Genomic DNA, 20,990 nt, shown 5'->3' on the forward strand with positions numbered 1-20,990 from the left:
GATTCGCAAAACTAAAAATGCTCAAGCGGCGCAAACTGAGAATTTACCGACCCAAAATTCAACGATATTAATCGATCGAAGTGTCGTGTGCATATCATTGTCGGTGTTGTCAGATTTCTATGGAATGTGTGAAAATCTACAAGCCAATCGTGTTGTTCAAGCTAAAAATCTGAAATTGGTCTGCAGCAGACCCATTCGCGAGTGTTTGTTTTATTTTATTTTGTCAGTAGTCGTGTTTCATCTCGCGTTATTTATAGCAATGTGACTAACAGAAAAAGAATGCTGGTGAGAACGTTCCTTAAATAAATTAAATTTAAATTTACTTACTTATAATGCCTTTTTATATTTCTCCTGAGTATCAAAAATCAGGTTTTGTTGAGATCATATTGTTTACCAAAACATATCCGGATTTCTTTCCCTCTCTACCAATAAATCTCCTATACTGTGATGCTCGTGAAGATACAGTGGTACCCGCGGTTTCAAGAAACAACGATTATCGGGCTAACATTCCTTCCTTTTCCTGAGTAGCACAGTCTCTCGCTTGTATAAAATCTGTACTCTGTATAAAATCTGTACTCTGTATTAAATTTGTATGCGCATGTAAAAATCTGTATAATACAGATAAATCTGTATAAATGGCATCTCTGCGTGGGAGCTCGAATGACAGATACACTTCAAACAAGATAAGGCAAAACTAGATTGGATTAGTTTTAAATTACACAAGCTTATCTAGACTAGTTGGGATTAAATGAGATTAGAGAAGATTATTTTGGAATTACATGAGTTTATTAGTATGAGATTGTCTAGAGTTTAGAGTGATTTGCCCCTTGAGACGAGGTAAATGAGATTGAAATACGGGTATGTTTGGTAGTGAGAAAGCAATGTTATTGGCAATAACATTTTCCATGATTACTATATATGAAGGGCAATAACTTATTGCCTTTCAGATGTATCTTGCATTGAAAAAAAAACCAAGACGCTTAAAATGTAGAACCGATTCAAAACGGTTCTGCCAATCTTGTATGGCAGGGATCCGACAGAAAAAAAACCGTTAATAACCGCTAAGCGAAATTCTCTGCCGGAAACGGTTGTTGCATTGTTGCCAGACTTTTGCCGGAATTCTGGCAGAATTCCGGCAAAAATGGCTGGCAGACATAGCCTGCCGTCTGGGAGAAAATCTTCCCGCCGCGTAAAAGTGGGCTATCCCAAGTAACAATTCGAATGCCTTATGGTTTTGATTATAATTTATAGGAGTTTTGTAATTGATTTTTCAATCACTACCTGTTTTATGATAACTATAATAAGTGTCTCTTTTGAAAAGTAATATCATAGTTTTTAAAGCTTCTTTAAAACCCTTTACCTAGATTTACAACTTGGCTGAAAATAAAACAATTTGCACTAGAATAAAACCATTCAAACGCTCTTAATATTGCTTTCAAACATTTTCTTCAAAACGTTATTGTCAGTTAAATTCTTTCATAAATCTAGTCTTGTGTGTGTGCGTGTTCATTGGATGACAGTTTCACTCAGAGCAAATTTGAGGGTTCTAAAGTACATTTATGACATATTTGTTGTGGCCTATTTGATTTATTGCATCTTACGTTAAGTGTAATTTGCATTAAAGGAAATTTCATGGCCGCCATTATGATGTTTCTTGCCGTAGCTTTTATTGACATCAAATGAACTTCGAAATGCAAAAAAGAAGGAAATATGATGGACTTTCATGATTCATTTCCAGGACGTATGCACAAGTTTTAACCCCACGAAATAGTTTTATACAAAAATGACGATGAATCACAGAAAATAATGTTAATAAATTATGGAGACTTTCGCAAAAACCGCATTTATTTCAAGGCGATTAGTTATAATTCATATTTTTATCCATACATTCACGATAAAAATAAAAGCGCATGAAATTTCTACGTTCGGAAAAAGCCTCAAACTCGTAAATAAAATCTAATAAATTCTTAGTGATTCCATTCAAAGCAGACATGACAAACACATAGTCAAGAAAAATATGATCAAAACGACAGTTTATTCATAGCGGAATTCATTCCATCCGAATAAATTTAATGTTGATCGTTAAGCTGGTTTCAAAATTTTCTTGAATTTGGAGTTTTAACGCAGGTTTATGCTGATCCTTCACTTTGCTTTATAAACCTTATGAAGAATGGTCCACTTAGCAGGAACATGCTCTTATAGAGGTTTTCAGTAGGCTTTCGTGGAGTTTAAAGTTTTAATGCAAAATTTATTATGTAGCATTGAAGACAGCTACAAGTATTTATTAATATTAAAAATGTTACTTGGGTATGGTCGTAGCCGGCGTCGTTATTGATCATTTAATGAAAAGTTAGGAGTGAGTGGGTATGTATACAGTGAAAATTATTTGCTTGTCCCGAACTTTGTTTTCTTGGTTCATTGTATATTTTCGCTTATTATTTTGTTTGAAATTAATATTTTTAGTACCTTAAAATAAATAAATATTATTACTTCTAGAATTATATGTAAAACATTTCGGAAAAAATAATGATTTATTGGTATTGTGAAACAAACAACCACCACTGTTAAATGTTATTATAATTTTTTACTTAGCACAAAACCGATACCCATGCGGTACGAAATACCTCTGAAAAAAACAAAACTATGTGTCATAATAGTCATATAGCTCGATAAACATTAGAAAAGATCCCAACTGCAGATGACAGTTTCTTTTTGTTTACTTTCTCTTTCAATTATTACGGCATATTCCTGTATTTTTCAACAAATCCATAAGTGCAGATTGAAAGTTGGGCCGTAATAATCGAAAGAGAGAGTAAACGAAGAGAAACTGTCTATTGCACTTAGGATTTGATCCAATTATTAAGAACTACTATGTCAAAATAGAATGAAAAGGTATATATGAGTGAACGTCATTATACTGGAAGGGATATAAAAAGAAAAATCAGCAAAAATATAATAATCTACGTAACCTCTTTCCTACTTCACACACCTATAAACAAATAACGGCTGTATTTAAAATCAGGTAAATTTTTGGTGGCATGTACGTTAGCTGACGCTCTTTGATCTCATCGATGTTCATATACTTTAATGCAAAAGAAGTGACGCTCTGCTTAAGAAATGTTGATAATTTAAATATTACGAACAGACTTGCCAGGTTATTTTCTCAAAAATCTGTCTTTGACTCAACAATTTATCTGGATTTGTCTGGGTCTATCGTAAAGATCTGGCGAAATCTGACAAAATCTAGGAAAATTTAGAAATTCTGGAAAAAGCTGGCAAAACATCTGGTTAGTTTGAGTGTCTGGCGAAGCGAGAAAAATCTAGCAATTGCCAAATAAATCTGGCAACGCTGATTACGAATTCCTTTCCACTCCGTCAGAGACAGTGTTGCATCCAGTATCCGTTCACAAAGAATATTCACTGACGGACACAAGCGTTCCAAAAAGAATAGTTTCTCTTGCATGCTCTCTCACTGAAAAGCTGCACATACTGTCATTAATAATGTATGAATTTCACTGAGAGCAGAGATGCCAGGTCTGCAGGTTTGTCTGTAAATCTGCAGATTTGGGGTATAGTGCTGCAGACATTTTTTGTTGTGCAGACTTTTACAGACTTTTGAAATTACTCTATTTTACTAAATCATCTCTTTATTCAACCTATCAATTGTCTTTCAGGATTATAAAATGAATGATAAAAATCAACCATTGCGCAAATCCGTTTATATTACAAAGTTAATAACAGAGATGACATGTATCGGTATATTGAATACATAGTAAAAAACACTTGATATTAATATTTCAAACAGTAAATTAATATTTTTCTCGGTAGCCGGCTGCCCAGATCAACTAATATAACCAATTAATAATTTTAATAAATAATTAAAATAATAAAGCGGAAATAATAAAAATTCAAGAAGCGTGTGAAATCTGTTGATCTTTGTTTGGTGATTTAAAATGATTTTATAATAACTGTTTAAAATATTTCAATGCAATGAATCAACTTTTTTGTCTGAATCCTATTCGCTCGTTTATTTTGTATCACGTAGTTTCATTTATAAAAACGTGCTTAATCCACCTAGCAGTGAGATGATACCTTTTTTTTATCAATCCGAATGTGTTTTTTTTGCATGACTAAAAAACCGCGAAAGGTAGATGCATAAACGAGTGACTGCATACTCGACAGCCGGCTGTCCGGAGTTTTGTCAATTTCGGAGATTGACTGTTTCGTGCATTATATTGCCAGCACAAAGTAACACATAAAACGATAATACTTTAAAACATTCTTGGTAGCCGGCTACCCAGAACAATAAACACATGATAACATTATTAAAACATTTACTAACAAAGTATCCTCTCCTGTGATGCATGTGGGAATGCAGAGGATTCCTCGGTTCTTAGTAGCAACATGCATCGAACTAACAATCCTTTCCCTCCCAAGTAGATCTGCATTCGGACGTGGCCGGCGTCGGTATTGATCAGCATGCATGGTTCAATACAGTTTGCACAGTGTGAAACAATGTGTTATTCCCAAACATGTTACTTCAAAAAATCATTTTGCAATCTCAGTTGGTCCAGATCAATAACGGAGTAGCAACACACGGGCGGTCTCTAATGATAATGCTAATGCTAAAACTTCTTCAGAGATACTTGTCTGAAAGTCTGATGAAATCGAATCTAAATTGAACTGGAATGCACGTTACACTGATATTTGACTTGCTGGAATAGCTAATTCCACCATTGCTACGGCAAGAAGTTGAGGATAGGAGTCTTCACGAGAAATCAAGTGATTCTAAACATTCCATTTTCAATTTATAGTTCAAAAAACTATACAGAACTATAAACTGATCATATAAAAACAAACAGAGAATAACCGATCTATTCTCTCATTCGAATCATTTTACTCTCAGTGTGTTGCCACTCTCGCGTCACTGATGTTCCCGTTCGCCGTACGCTACCCATTGCATCAATTCGATCATCTTTGAATGACGATCATTTTAGTTCGTGACAGACCCATCTCGTAGCTTTGACGTGTGAATGATTATCACGACTGAGTGCAACCGACGACACGACCTGCCACTCGCTTTTAAAACTGTATCGTAAATCGAGCTACCCCTTAGTAACTGGTAATGTCAAAATGAGATCTTATGAAAAATGTTTGAAATTGGCAACGCGGTCTGAGAAATTGTTGTTTTCGAAATAACAGTTACAGTAACCCTAGTTACCATTGTTTATCTTTTCACAGCTAGCGGACTAGCTAGAGTGAAGAAAATTTCATCGTGAGACCAGAATGGTCTGCAACCCATTGAGGCACTCAGATGAACGTGTATGACCCCGAATGTTGGTGATGTGCTGCAATTTCGAAATTCGGTGAAAAGTCCCGATCGTATTTTTTTTTACTTTTAATGCAAATGTACTAAAACAGCTTAAATTATTTATATTTCGAATGTTTTTCGATCCAAATTCTTGTACATTTTTAATCAGATTTCACGAATTTCAAATGACTGATAAATAAATGATTAAGGTACCGGTGAAACATGCTGTGATTACAATTTCAATCAACTTTAATCTGCGCTAACATTTACCGGTTTATTAGTAAATCATATTTCAAACGACCGGAATAAATAAAAATGTAGAATGATGAAATCTATATTTATTGTGCTCGTATTACAGCAAGTCGTGTTGTAAGTAAATAGTTCTTGAGCGTGCTTTGTTGGTCGTGAGAAAATTTGTTTTGCTACCGATTATCATTAGGCAGATGGTGCTTGATTCTTATAATGAATCTCTTTTTAAACGCCTGTAGAAGCAGAGACAGTCAGTGGGCGGCTTGACAGGGACATTATCCTATCATTCAAATATTGTTGAAAGATACGTAGAAAATGTTTCAGAAAAATTCAGTGGTAAATATAGGCGGATATGTTCCATTTTGATAGATCACCATCACATCCTCATAGTGTTATCTCCATAATAACTGGTACATTCCTACAATGAATATATTTTAGCCTAACTTGATATATGTTAAAGTGTTTTACTTATAATACATCTTTTAAAGTATTACCTGTTTGTTTATTATGCCGTGCATGGCGACTATTTCGTAGCAACCACAGCAGTGATGCTTGTAAAATATATTTTTATTATTACCTAGGGGTCTTTCAATATTCGATAACTGGCGGTAAATCGCTCACGAACACTTTTTATTCCAATTTTGCTTCGGAGTGTCTGGTCGTGTCGTCGGTGCAACTCTGGTCAGAGACACTCTGTGTGTTATTGTTAAACTTGATTTGTGGTATTTTCATATGACTGTGCAATATCGATTCTGACAATTGAAATCAAAACAAAAAATATTGTACGCACACATTTGTAGTTTGCTTATTAATGAGACATGACATGTGAGAAAAGTCGTGATGAGAAATGAGAATGAACAAACAAACCGCACACCATGGAAGTTTTGCAGAACAGTTTCATTCAGTAGACAGCTCGGTACGGTCTTATAATCGTGAAAGCGCTTGCAGTGACGACGTTTAAAAGATTTTTTTTCTTGGTTAGGGCAGGTGGCTGTAAAAACAAGTATTTAAACGATTCTGAGTAGAGTTTCAAAAGGTTTTTTGCGTAAATCGTGTTGTCGACGGTGTACACCGTTACGCAAACAAGTGTACCAGTTAAAAAAATCAACATTGGAAGAGTTTTCTCGCAGAAAAAAAAATGAGCAGAATGGTGAGTTATATTTTTTTTGTTTTGATTTGATATTTTCCGAATCGTTTTTTGCTATCGTTATCTTAAAGTATTGAAAATATTATTTTGAAAATAAAAAAGCATAGCGGAAATAAAATTTTGAAGATTTTTTTTGTATTGCAAAAAAACCTAACCGCAAAAAAGTTCCTTCATTCACGCATAAAAACACTGTCACAATCTTTTAAACGTCAATCCTGTATATGCGGCTCAGTAGCCGGTGGAATAAATGAATTGCAAAAACGGCTTTTCTGGAATTTACAACTTGATCTGCAAATTTTCTTGGGCGTGGCGCCACAACTGTATTTGTTCACAGGATACTCTGTTCGCTAGAGAAACAGTTGAAGGAAAATTTCTTAACGCCAGTCTCCTAAACTGGCGTGAATAGCGACAAATATAAGCAGTAAGTGTGAAGGGTGCTTCCACATTTTCCATCACAGCGTGTACATTGTGTACATAACAAGACCGTGCTGATCAGGAAGTTGCTGCAAAAGCACATGCTGGTATTGAGAATAAAAAAAAAACAATGTATAAACTGGTGCGAAAATTTATTACAAAAATCATGCGAATAATTCAATTATTGATGATTTTTCATCATAGTAGCATTACTGTTAAAAATGTGACATATAGTATGAAATAATTAAGGGTTCAGGTTAACCCCTTAACGACCAAGGGAAATATGTTTCCCTTCTATAAATATCGTTATAGATTCTTCAATTACTATTAAATCAATGTTTTCTTTTACTGGATGTTAAAAAAACTTATTTCCTAGACGACAATTGTGTTTCTGAACGAATAAGTAAAAAGAACTATCAATCTTTATTTCATTATATTTTTAATTTTTGTGCAAAATGACGTATAGAAAATAGAACACATAATAAATGTGTTATGTGCAACGTTCACAAGTACAAGAAATCGTTTCGTAGAATACTATAACTAACTATTTATTTTACTATTCTAATAATCAAAGTATTTAAAGCAATAAATTAAATTACGATATAATAATCCCAACTCTTTTTTATTTATTTCTAAGAATCATAGGGAAAAATATTTCCAATGAAATTATAGGAACCTTATGCATCCTGTCATGTTTATCTGGTAATATTCTCTTAATTAGCACCCCCAATCGCTAAAATATTGTCTTGTACTGACATATTTCGTCCTGCACATCTTCTGGTCGTGAAGGGGTTAAGGAATCGGAGATTAAGAACTCTTCCTAAAGACAGTATCATGCCAAAAGCGTTAGATTTTATACTTATTTTTCTTGCATGCGATGCACTAGCTTTGATGGAATTAATCAAATTTCTGTAGTAGCCACCTGACATACGTGTGCATATTCGTTACTGTATTTATTATTGTAACTCATCTACATTATATCTGTTTCTAGCATCAACAGAGTTCCAAAAAATTTCCCTATGACTTCGACGGCGAGGATGAAAACGAGGATTCGTCCGGATCGGACTTTGATGAAGATGAAGATCCAGATGAAATCGAGGTTCCTGGTATGTTGCATTATATTAAGTTCGAACAAAACGGTACATTTTTAATGACTAGTAGCAAACGGAAGTAGATGCAAAATTTAGAAGAAAATCTGATCCATAAACCAGGGGGAGTTGATGTATTTTAAAGCATACAATAACGTCTTGTTTTTATGGTAGGTTCTTGCGGTATGATGATTCAATATTTCGATCTTGCACAGAATCGTCTGTCATAAAAAATCTTGATCGGCTGATCTATAACGACTGCATTAATGTCGTCTAATATAAGTTTTACATAGTTTTCAATATGACATGCTGTCCATTTGAAGTTATGGTAGTATTTCACGAATGTTACTCATATTCATACCAGCGCCATTTTTACGTATTAATAGGCCCGAGATCAAGATTTATTTGTGTGCCCCTAACTAATTGAATGATCTTTTTTTCTGTTCGGTTTGTCCCCCCAAGGGCACCCTAAGACCGTGTGACCGGGGGCACGTGCCCTCACTTACCCATCTCTAAAAGCGGCACTGACTCATACTCATTCAACATGAGACTAAATTTGTTGCACTCTAAAGCTGCCATTACACGAGAATAAATTATGTGATTACATTCCCTTACACGTTCATTAAAAATGACATTACTTTTTAGTAATGAAACGTTTAATGATAATGTAACGCCCACTTAAAGTACTTTTGTAGTAGCATACAGTATTCTAGACCTCACCTACACTATATATTTTTTTAATAAAAAATACATTTCACCGATATAAAAGCGTCAGAAAAAGTGACCTTCATTGATTTGATCAACTTACCTCTCTCGTTCTCTGCAAACGCTTTGAAACGTGTGAATTCTGATTTGCTTTTTACAATCGATTGAATAAATCCCTAAACATGATATCTAACGACGTAGTATTTGAAATTATTATATCATTGAGCAAGCAAAGGCTTGGTGTAATATTCACTCGTAAAACTTCACTTTCTGTTTTGATTATACTTTGTAATAGATTCGAAATGCTATGATGCTTTGTTCCGTCTTCCATAGCTCACTCCCCCATAGATGGTACGCAACACATTCCGTAGCTTAGTTTACCTTGCCGCCCGTGAGTTTCCCGTGATTGATCAGAAACCAGTTGAAATTGCATATTGAACAAAATGCATGCCACTTGGGCAGTCGTAGATCATGCTCAACGTGCAACCTAAACTGACTTAGAACATGAACTGATCAATAACATAGATGGCCACGCCCATGCAGGTCAATATGGGAAGGGAAGGAATGTTAGTTCAACAATTGTTACTAGTAGTGATCGATGAACAAGTGTGTCACAGGAAAGGAGTGGTGTTAGTGGGGCGAGGAAATGATCTGGATTTATCTTGGTAGATAATGTGATCTACTTATTACATATAATATTACCATGTGTTTATTGCTCTGGGTAGCCGGCTACCGAGAATACGTTGTAATTTTATCGCGTTTTGTATTAATATATGCTTCCTTTCTTCCGAAACTCATAAAACTCCGGACAGCCGGCTGTCGGGAGGTTTGCTATCAACTCATGTATTTAATTCATTGTGTTTTCATAGACAGCCGTAATACTGGCAAGATATCACTCGATCGTCATCAATCGAACAACAACGTCTTACGCGATACGAAGTAATGACGATATCTACTCTCTAACTTAAAAAAAAAAAAAAACAAATGGATCCTCCTTGCAGTCTAAACTATATTTACATGTTAAGCACGGACGCAAAAAAATATCTGCACGATTATAGATTTCACGCGCGCATCTTGTACTTAGTGTTAAACCCGAAAAATAGATCAAACGTTCCCGTATAGTCCAGACCGATTTTTAGTAAGGAGAAATATAACAAGATTGTAAATAATGTAAACAATGCGAGATGGGTTTGCTGCAAACCAATTTTTGATTTTCAGTTTAAATCACACGATTTACTTGTAAGTTTTCACACATCCCATCTAAATCTAATAACATAAATCTGATAATACCGACAATGATATGCAGGTGGTGCTTCGATCGGTTGACGTCGTTTAATTTTGGGCGGTAAATTCGCAGTGTCCGTCGTTTGAGAATTTTAGTTTCCCGAATCAGCAATATTCAATAAATAATACTTTCCATTTAACAAGACACACGTGTCACAGCTGAACTATCACTCAAAATAACTGTTTCGATCAATCACTTCACTATGAGTTGTTTGATACACATTGTAATTAGATTTTTTCTAGGGCAACACTTAGGCACCTTATCGTACTCCCAGTGATGTAAACTCTCTCCATAGATAGTACGCAATACATTCCGTTCAAAAACACCAAAGGCGCGTTGGTTTTTCACGATCATGTCTCGTGACCATAGAGAATCACCGAACTGATCAGCGTCTTGAAGATAGTCAACTTAGTGCGACGGCAAATTTTGCTAGACCGGTGCGGAGATGGCTGAACCGATTTTCACAAACTTAGATTCAAATGAAAGGTCTCATGGTCCTATAGCCTGCTATTGAATTTCATCCCGATCCGACATCCGGTTGCGGAGATAGTTATAGGATGATATGCACCAAAAAAACTTAGATTCAAATGAAAGGTGTTATGGTCTCATAGTCTGCTATTGAATTTCATTTGAATCTGACTTTCGGTTTCGGAGTTAGAGGGTAATATGTGAAAATTAAGGAAAATATGTGCACTCAATTTTCTTGGAAATAGGTTAACCGGTTTTCACAAACAAAAGCTCAAACGAAAGGTATTGAATTGTTCAAAAATTTCTAGAACATTTCATCCAGATTCGACATTTGGTTTCGGAACTAGAGCTCGATGAGTTGAAAATCTTCAATTTCATGAGTATTTTTTCACAAACGATGGCAAAAACCTGAAAAAAATCGCATAAAACTGACTTATAAACTCTCCTAGTTTGCTGAACTTTTTTGTTTGTGAGCATATAAACTTAATTCGGTAGTACTGGTCCTCCATTTCTAGTTCCAGATGCACCGAAAGTGGCGAATAAATGCTCCAGAAGTAGAACTCATTTCGATTTCTCAGCGATGCTTGAACTGATTTTCACAAATTTTGATGTGAATTAAAGCTCATATTGTCTCAAGAGCTACTGTGAAATTTCATCCGGATCCTACTTCTTCTGGCACGGAAGAAGAAAACACAACACGCCTTCACAAACGGTGCACGCACCGAAGCTGATTATTTGCTCACTTTCCTTAGATATAGCGTGATCGATTTTCACAAACTTAGGCTCAAACAAAGGTCTTAAGGTCACATACAAAGCTTTAAAATTTTATGGAAGCACCGAGAATAGTGGTGAAATACTCTAAAATGAAACTCAGACTATTTTCTCAGAGATGGTTAAGCGTTAAAAATTTTATACCGTCACTTAAAGCGACGAAGTGAAAGAGGGAAAAATGTTTAGTATACTTCTGTCTTTCTGAAGTATTAAAAGTGCAATCGGCGATTGTTACAATGAGTGAAATCATTCAACACAGAAGATTAAATAAATGTTGTGTGCGGAATCTAATTTCTGGTGCCGAAACGATCAGAATGTTGCAAAAGGTTTCGGTGATAATTGTATGTCGCAAGTAAGTGTTTTGATTGGTACAAGTTGTTCAAAGAGGGTCGCGAACGCGTTGACAATTATGGGCCAACAACTCTTGGTTTTGAACCATGATAATGCAACGTCGCATACTGCATTGATTTTTCGTGTTTTTTTATCAATAATTTAACCAATATTGTTCCGCTACCACCGTATTCGCCTGATTTAGCTGTGTGTGGCTTCTGGCTATTCAGCAAACTTAATAAACCGATCCGGGGAAATCGTTTTGAGTCAATTGAAGACATCAAACGTGAAGCGCTACTCGCATTGGAGGCTTTTCCGAAAATTGACTTCAAAAACTGTTTCGAGGATTAGAAAAAAATGTTGGAACAAGTGTATTGTGGCCGGGGGGATATCTTTGAGGGGGACGAAATAGATTTAAAAGAATAAATAAAGAATTTTGAAATTATGAACAGTCTTACTACTTTATGTCCACAGAAGTATTAACCTGATACATCTGTTGTCGTGGATAATGAAACGTCAAACACGTCAAAGCTGAGGTCCACCGAAGAAAAAAAGAAAAGATAAATTCAAGGGGGATGATCGCTTAAAACCCTGTTTTAATCCACCTAGTGGTGTTAAGATGCCTTCCTCATATAACTCATGTTTTCATTAATACTACTAAGGAATTTTTCAAAAACCTTTTCTTTGAATATTGAATAAGAACAAACATTTTTTGGGCATACTTTAGCATAATCTTTTCAATTTTTAACAGTTTTGATCCAAGTTAATAGAAATAGGAATTTTAAACAACATCTCACCTTGTTGTTCCGGAACCGGAAGTGTGATCCAAACAAAGATCTGAAGCAGTCTATTTTCATGAATTTTAACCCTTTTATTTGAGTCTAAGTTTGTGAAAACCGATTCAGCTATTTTTGAGGAAATGAAGAGAGCTCTGTTTTGAGCTTTCGACTTCTTAACGAAAGATAACGTAGTTTCATTTAAGAAATAATTAAAAAATTCAGAACCAAACCAGAAAAGCTTAGTTCTACTCAACAAAAGACAAGGTTCAAAAAAGGGAAAAGATTGATATTGTGAAAATAGAAATTTGCGAAAAAATACACAGAGGTTGAACTTTACCCTGCACACTCCTAAAATTGTTAATTGGAACCATTTTCCTTCTCATCGTTCATCGGGTGTGTAAAATTGAAACGCCCGTGTCGAGGATATGAAGGCTTACTGAATTGCGTTTGATTTAAATTTAAGATCAAATATCTAGTATGATCCATGGTACCATCCTGTCATTATAGACATCACGGGATTTTTATTATGGTAGTAGCCATTGGCCACTGTTACTTTCTAAAGACCTTTGGTTTATCAGTCTCCACTAAAAATTGAAATCTCAAATTTCCATACATTCAGGCTGAATGTTCCATTTATTACCATACCAATGAGAGCTTGACTGTCTTTCGAATGTATACAACCGTGCATCTGATGCTCTCCGAATGTTACCTTCAATTATGTACACATTATGAATTCGCGTTCCTCGAAATCCCCCATTTATATACAAGCTCTTAAATATAGATACGATAAGCTACACTACATGTTGGATCGATTTGATTCGCCATCCAAACCATCTCATTCTACAATCCATTTTGAAAATTCACCCCTTCCAGCTTGTAGGTGGGCAGTAAACTAAGAAGACCACATTTCCTTTGCTCGCAGTACTCCCCCTCCGCTCTGTAGATATGGGATTGACAAAACCTAAACATTTCTATATACAATCCATCGTCTCCTAATGTCCTCATTACATCCGTCTGTACATGGTCAATTAAATTACTACATCATCCTAATCAACTCATATCTGAGTAATACTAGATAGAATTACCCAAAAATTGTAATGGTGGGAGATGGTCATAAAAAAAATGTTTGGCAGAATTGTTATATTTGACTAGTTTTGTTTTTAGTATTACCTTAGTGGGAATAAATCGAATAATATATGAAAATCTCGGTTGAAAAGCTAGTTCTTGTTCTGGAACCACTTCGTAGCGGTTAAGAGTGGCGTAATGTTAACGCGAATGACCATGGCGTATGGCGTTTTCACAGTATTACTAATGTCGTTTTCGCTTAATGTCAAACCTAACCCAGTTTCCACCCTAACTGCTGTCAAACCGTTTGTTTGAAGCTACACACCAAAAATTTTGGAATTTTATCGATGACCTTTTTTGCAATATGACGCAATCTATCGAAACCTAATCTGAAAAATAACTCAATTTTAAATGCCACAACATGTAAAGAAATTTTTTTTTTAGTTTCCTAAAATTGGAGTAACAGCGTTTTAATATTACCGCCTTTGAAGTAATTTTACTGAAAATTTGTTAAAAACAAGTAATCGTATAACCTTCAATGTTTACTTGTGTAAAATTACATTTCTCAATACCTGAGGAGAATACGTTATCGTGTACCTAAAATTCTTCATTAAGAAAACAACAAATTTCTCTTCGCGCGGGTGTCTAATTGGATTTATTGGAGAAATTTTTCTCAGCTAAACGGACGAAAATCGTTCATTTTTCGAAGAGCAATAAAAAGTTTGGTGTATTAGACAGTTATTCATCGGATTACGATATATTTAAGTTTTTGTGCTGTTCTTTGGGAGAAAAGATTAATGACGTTATTATTCAAAAAGAGGTAATGTAGAGGTAATGTAAATTGAGCGAAATTACATCATCATTTTATTTATATATTACTTCCAGATGGGCACTAAAATTGATAGCGTTACTACTGACTGTTCAGGTCCAGTACTCGTTGCTGTAGATTGCGGAAATAATATGTGGATGCATTATGTATTTGCGGAGCAAGTGTGCTTAAGCGAAGGAACCGAATTATTGATTGTCGCCATTATGGATTTGATGCCAATTCATTACGTACATAATTTCATGTATATGAAACAAACATCGAAGTTCATGGAGTTCATCCAGGAATACTTTCTTAAGATTCTCCCCATAAGTGGATCTAAATTAAATGCAACACGCAAGGGACAGCAGCAGCGAGTAGTTAAGCGCCTAATAGAGGCTATCTCGAATCATACTTTGGATTCCTAAGCAATATCAGTATATAGGTGTCATGTTTCATCTATATAAGTCTACATACATTCCGAAGAATCGTTCTTGTTAAACCTTGTAATTTATTCTGTAAAGGTGAAAATGTTTCATTAATTGAACTGGTAATTCAATAAATACAATTTGTTAATGAATAGCAATGTATTATAATTTAAAATAATCGTTATTTCTTTAGTGCATAAAAACCATGAATTTTAATGCAAGATCTCGTAAACTTATGTCCCATTGTGTAAAATTAGAACTTATTTTAATTTTACACGACTAAAATCAATTCATGGTAAAATTACAGGTTTGTAAAATTATGTGCCAAGTAAAATTAATAACACATTTAAAAATGGGTTATTTTTGACGCTCGAATATGTCAGTCACAGATGATTTAAATTCCCACGATTTTTTCTAAGTGTGTAGCTTCGAACCTAGTTTCAATGTTGTTGAGCTGAAAATCGAGTCAGTTTCGAACCCGGTTTTTATATCAGGTTTGCTCAAACCTCCGTTGCTAAGCGCAGACCTATAACAGTATCGCGAAAAGCGTTTGTTTGATAAAACTACCCTGGGTCAGTTTCACTTTTCTAATGCGAAAACGACATAAGTATCCCGGATCTGAATACAAATTGTTTCTAACAATCATGAATTCATGCGAAATCGAACTACATTCAGACTGCAGACTGAAGAAATTTATTACATTCAATAATTGAGAAATTTATTACATTCAATAATTGAAATCAGTACTTTGTTTGAGTTACTCTAAGAAAGCTCAAGCACTATTTTACTTCTTTCTATTCAAATTGTTCGATAGATTCGCAGCAAATGACCAATGTCCAAATCATCAAACGGTATGCAGGAAAGTTCTGTGAAATGTTACTTTTGTTTCTACGTTCTCCTAAAATATTTTATCGGATAATGCTGTTTTGAAGTCTATATTTTTGTTCAATTGGCTGTGTTGTTCTTCAAAGAAAAAAAAAACAAACTGATTTTGTCAGGTAAGCCAACGGTGAGAATTTGGCATCTTTCTGATCTCGAACGTCATGTAAGCGCATTGCAGTAATACAAATTTACAACATCGTAACAATGTAAGTTACAGTTCAGCAACCATATGTTCTTCTATTCGATATTGAGATCTTGCCGAAAAAACTAGTGAAACATGTACTCAACGTTGTTTATCAGCTTCAGCGCATTCATCATAACTGTATGAGCCATTGCTTAATTTTCTCATCGGGTAATTTTGTCTTTCGGATATCACGCAAAAAAACCTTCTAAACACGTGCAAAATTTTACAAAAATCCACCATGCTTATTTTGAGGTCATTTTAAATCAATCGTTATGCTTGAAAATTATTATTCAGAACCATTTTCCATTACTTTGTTACTTTTGTTGTTATGAACTAATAAACACTGCAAACAGTAGTTCGAAATACTTATTCGTATTGTAATTATTACACCATAGTGAAAGTGTAGTGGCGTAACAGTGGATATTAGAATTTAATTGCGATAAAGTGAAATTATTTAAAAATTGTACTGAAAGGTCAATGCAAAAAGATGATTTATCGTTTATACGCGAGTTTCTATTACGTTTAGGGTTAGGCAGATTTAACGTTTGGTATTACGGTGAGAATTTGACTTTGTCACTTATATTACATCTCACCTGTTGTTTCTGAATGACATTTTAACGCATTACGACAGTTGTAGATTCACTTCTATAGATTTTTCAGGAAACTATGAAGTTTTGAAGATTCACATAATATTCCTTCGAATTTATATTAATGTCAAATTCCGTATATTATTTTTTGTGTGTCTCTACAGGACTATTCAATAATTTGACCAGACAGTATTGAACACAATTAATATAACGGAAAATGATATAGGAAATAGGTATGCTGTTCATTTGGTGTCCATATTCAATTAAGCATGTGGTTCGAAATAGTGGATCAAGTAGGCTCAGTAAAAATTCCACATGAAAAAGCTCGTTGCGCGCCAACCGATTTTATCAATAATCTAGTATCTCTTTAGCGTGCAAACAATCATCAAAGATCTACCATGCATTGAGTGGAACGTGGAATTTCTAGATTTTCTCCACTTTCCCGATGGATTTTTCTTTTTATTTATATGCTACATTATAGGGAAAGCCGAGGCGGATAACATGAAAAAAATTGTGTTGCATTCGCTTTTGTTCCGTTGCCAGCTTACCACGGGTCATTTGGGTCTCCGTGGACAATTTTACCACACGGCCTGGATTTTCTACAATCGCACAAATTTTTTTTTGTTAAAGCATTCCTTGCTTGGAATCCATTTCGATAATTACTCAATAGATTGTAAACATTACACATTTTACCCATCCAATAAAAAGTTATAATCAAAAGAAGGTTTTGCATTTTTTTCTTAGGCTCAAATGAAAGGACTTGTAATTTCATAGTTTGCTATTGAATTCAATCTGAATACGACTTCCGGTTGCACACCGCAATTCAGAGCAACGATGCAAAAAAGGAAATGTTATTTTTAATAGGCTGTTTACAATTTGTAAAGGTTATGATAGTTTGTACCCAAAGAAACTTTGTGCGCAACAGTGATTTTTAACGGACTTTTACTTGTATGCTTTACACAGCTTTTTTGAAAAAAATTGTACTAGCTTGGATGTCTGTTCTCTATGATTTTACTACTATTTTCCTTTAATGTCATATTAGTATTTCGATATTCATTATTTAATCTACTCAAAAACACTGTTTTATCAAACGATTTGCTGCTTAAAGATATTTTTATTTTATTATTATTATTATTATTATTATTATTATTATTATTATTATTATGACTATTATTACATTTGTGATTACATACTTGGATTATTATTAATATTATTTTTATTTTTAAATCGTATGTTTCTTTATTTACCCATGGTTTTATCTTTGAGGTCATTTGCCGAGGTACCTGTTGAAATTGAGTGAGGAAATCACAGATGTTTTCTTCTTCGTTGCTTTTTGTCGATCTGGTTTTCATTGAAAGTATATATCAAATGATTTGAGTATCAATATTTTTTCGGATATATATATCAAGTGAGACCAAATTCTTTATAAAATTTACCAACCTGTTTTTATTATTTTACGATAAGATCAGAAAAATGGGCTTTTCTGTTATGCAACATCAATGTCAAACTGGATGGTCGAACACACAAAAACGAACAGTTGAGTTAGAGTTCATCACTCAGTTTGACCAGAAAATATGTGAGATAGGAAAGGTCCTTTGACAGCCGAATTCCGGTAACAAACTTTCTTGAAAAAAACGAAAATTTCAGAGATGTTGCCTATTTTCTTATTTTGGAATTCCCATCAAGCTCAAGAAGAAATTTTTGACACTTGTTAATGAAAAAGAGAATATTTTTTTCTTCGACGATTTTGCGAAATAAATTCCTAAGAACAGTTCTTATAATGAACAAAAATCAGCTAAACTATTTAATAGTTATTATGTAGGAGCAATGGAGGAATTATTTGTGCAATACCGCAAAAGAAAAGGTGGTAGTAGCGGCAAGAGAAAATTACGCTACTTTGCCGCCATCGATTTTTGAAGGATATTACCAAACCGCTCAGAATACCAAATGACAACTTGGAGAAGCTATTGCGAATGCCTAAATGTACGGCTGAAATTTTCTTTACGTTGTTAGATCAACCTCCAAGCTATCCGTAAAATCATTAAATCACAATTTTTCTTTGCTTGAAATCAATTTTATTTGTTTTCGCATCAATTGTTCGGAATTCGTCGAGAAGAAAAGACCATTTCGTAAAGAGAAAACCATTTTTAGCTTTTCTTCTCTTTACAATAACAAATTCAAATACGAATAAGTTTGTTTGGAAAAGGTTGTGCTTGTAAATAATCGGATCTATTCGAATGCGGTAGTTAACCCAGAAAAGTGCAAATCGACTTTTCAAAACAGAAACATGCATATAAATTCAACCAAGAAATACTTGTTTGTTGCAGTAATTACTTACCCGACTGTTACTTAATAAGAACTTAAAGTATGTAAATTTTCTAGAGTAGTGAAATCTATAATATTATATATTAATATATAATAGATTTTATTTAATTTTTTCAGTGGTCGTGTTTCAGCTCGCGTTGTTAGCAGCAATGCGAATGGGAGAGAAGGATACTGGAGAGATCGTTCCTTACAGATGTTTTATGTTTTTTCGTATTTATAGTGCCTTATTATATTTCTCCTGAGTATCGATCAAAAAATCAGCTTTTGTTGCGATCATATTGTTTACCAAAACATATCCGGATCTCTTCCTCTCTCTACTAACAAATCTCCTATCCCGTGATGCTCTAGAAACAACGAGTCGGACTACCATTCCTTCCTTTTCCTCAGTAGCACAGCCTTTGATCGTAGCCGGGGTCGTTATTGATAATTTAAAGAAAAGTTAGGAGTAAGTGGGTATGTACAGTAAAAATGATTTGCTTCTCCCAAGCTTCATTTTCTTGGTTCATTGTACATTTCCACTCATTCGGTCAATCACGAAGTGCAACTACGGGCAATCTACTTCAGCTCAGCTCAGGGTAACGGCTCCAGTAATCATCTCATAAACGAAAACCATTAGTTATAGTGCAATCTGCTGTCTCTGTTCGATTGATTGATGGTGGCGAAGCAGCTTAATATTCTTTTGCCGGTGCTATCACTTTTTTGAAGATAATATTTCACAAATAATGTCTCCATTGATCCTACGTAATATTTTTTTATAATTTTGCTGAATTTTAACACCAAAAGAATAGTCTTTCAGAATTTCTTTCGTAGAAACTAGAAACAGAAAATTGTTTCCTTTTTCTTTCTCAAGTGTCAAAAAATTTCTTGATGAACTTGATGAACTTGATTTTGTGACCGTAGCTCATTTACTGAATGCATCGAGAAGAATAAACAGCTTTGTGAAGAGAAAGAAATTACAACAACACTACTGTATCAGTCTGTTAGCGAAAACTGAATATATAATCCTCATCACTTTCTAGCTCCGTGAAGATAGTTTGCTTGCTATGAATTATTTTGTGGGAAGAACAACATTCAGACCACGAGAGAAAATTATATTCACGGCTTCTGAGCTTCATGAAGACTCTAATACCAGCACACTGTACCATCTGTGTATATGTGGAATATTATTGCTTCCACTAGCGTTTTGTTTGTGTGGTTCTTTTTGGCTGGCAAGGCATCCTCTTTGTGAGCGGTGGAATTATTCGCTCACAATGCAATGAAAACTACACAGCAAAAAATTATGAATTTTACAGGTAAATTCTACAAACGATACAATTCATAACTACTTAATTTTTCAAACGACGCAATGTTCCACTCGCACAGAATTTTACACGCACTCGGCTATCAAGTGCCGCTGTATGGGTTTATATGTGTCAATTATTCTACAAGCAGATGTGCTTCTGTAGTTCAGTGTGTTAACCGTCGCGCTTTGTGAACTAATATTTTTCGGTTCGAATTCACGCTCCATTTATGTGCATCTTATGAGATGTAAAATCACAAGATTTTTCAGAACTGTGTATATATATATATTCATTCACTGGTGAATGAATATTCCAAACCCTGATGTAGTCTTGGATTACGATTGGTGTATTTTCCTGATAACAGCGCTAGTGTAACTCAAATTTAGAAAAGTTTTTTGATACAATTGTGAATACATTAAAATAGAAAATCGTTTTGTAATACCACTACAATTATAAATTTTCATGATTTTTGTGTATATCTATATATTTTCCTTCTTCCATAGGCGGAGGTAAAGATCTTGCCACGGTTGCCACTCTCACGCAACTGAAATCCACGAAGGCAACGGTTAGTAATGCGTCTGCTCCGATGACAGCATCGAACGTGTCGTCTAAATCAACCGATAAGATTCCCAGTGGATTGATAACAAAATCGACAAGCACCGGAAACTATGAAGTGATCAAACAACCTACCATTCTTCGACAACCGGGAACTGGCAGCAGTGGTGAGTATTGTAATCGTTCACAAAATTTTTAGTATCTGCTCGGCCGCATCATCCGATAACTATGAAGTATCGATTGATCAATTCATGATGTGTTCTTTTTGTTTTGTCTTTCTTATCGTCCCATGTGTAATGTCCTGTCGACCTTCAAAATAAATACCGTATACT

General features: G+C 34.6%; 1 protein-coding gene and 1 long non-coding RNA gene across 5 annotated transcripts in view; one reads left to right on the top strand and one right to left on the bottom strand.

Annotated features, from left to right (window-relative positions):
• Window positions 1-5,632: 5,632 nt before the first annotated feature.
• On the bottom strand, window positions 5,633-6,225 carry LOC131438433 (uncharacterized). Its single transcript, XR_009230935.1, has 2 exons — window positions 6,055-6,225; window positions 5,633-5,978 (listed from the first exon to the last, which is right to left on the bottom strand). It is a non-coding gene; the product is annotated as an uncharacterized LOC131438433 (long non-coding RNA).
• Window positions 6,226-6,441: 216 nt separating this feature from the next.
• LOC131434874 (protein strawberry notch) overlaps window positions 6,442-20,990 on the top strand; it is a 30,158-nt gene continuing 15,609 nt past the window's right edge. For 2 of the 4 annotated variants that reach the window (XM_058602096.1, XM_058602097.1), the window contains exons 1-3: window positions 6,442-6,710; window positions 8,113-8,227; window positions 20,607-20,825. In XM_058602096.1, the coding sequence (XP_058458079.1) occupies window positions 6,699-6,710; window positions 8,113-8,227; window positions 20,607-20,825 (346 nt within the window). In that variant the 5' untranslated portion in view covers window positions 6,442-6,698. Of the gene's footprint in view, window positions 6,711-8,112; window positions 8,228-20,606; window positions 20,830-20,990 lie in introns of those variants that run through there. The other 2 variants (XM_058602098.1, XM_058602099.1) reach the window with 2 other exon arrangements.

This window comes from Malaya genurostris, chromosome 3 (genome assembly GCF_030247185.1).
Source record: "Malaya genurostris strain Urasoe2022 chromosome 3, Malgen_1.1, whole genome shotgun sequence".
NCBI classification, from domain to species: Eukaryota; Metazoa; Arthropoda; class Insecta; order Diptera; family Culicidae; genus Malaya; species Malaya genurostris.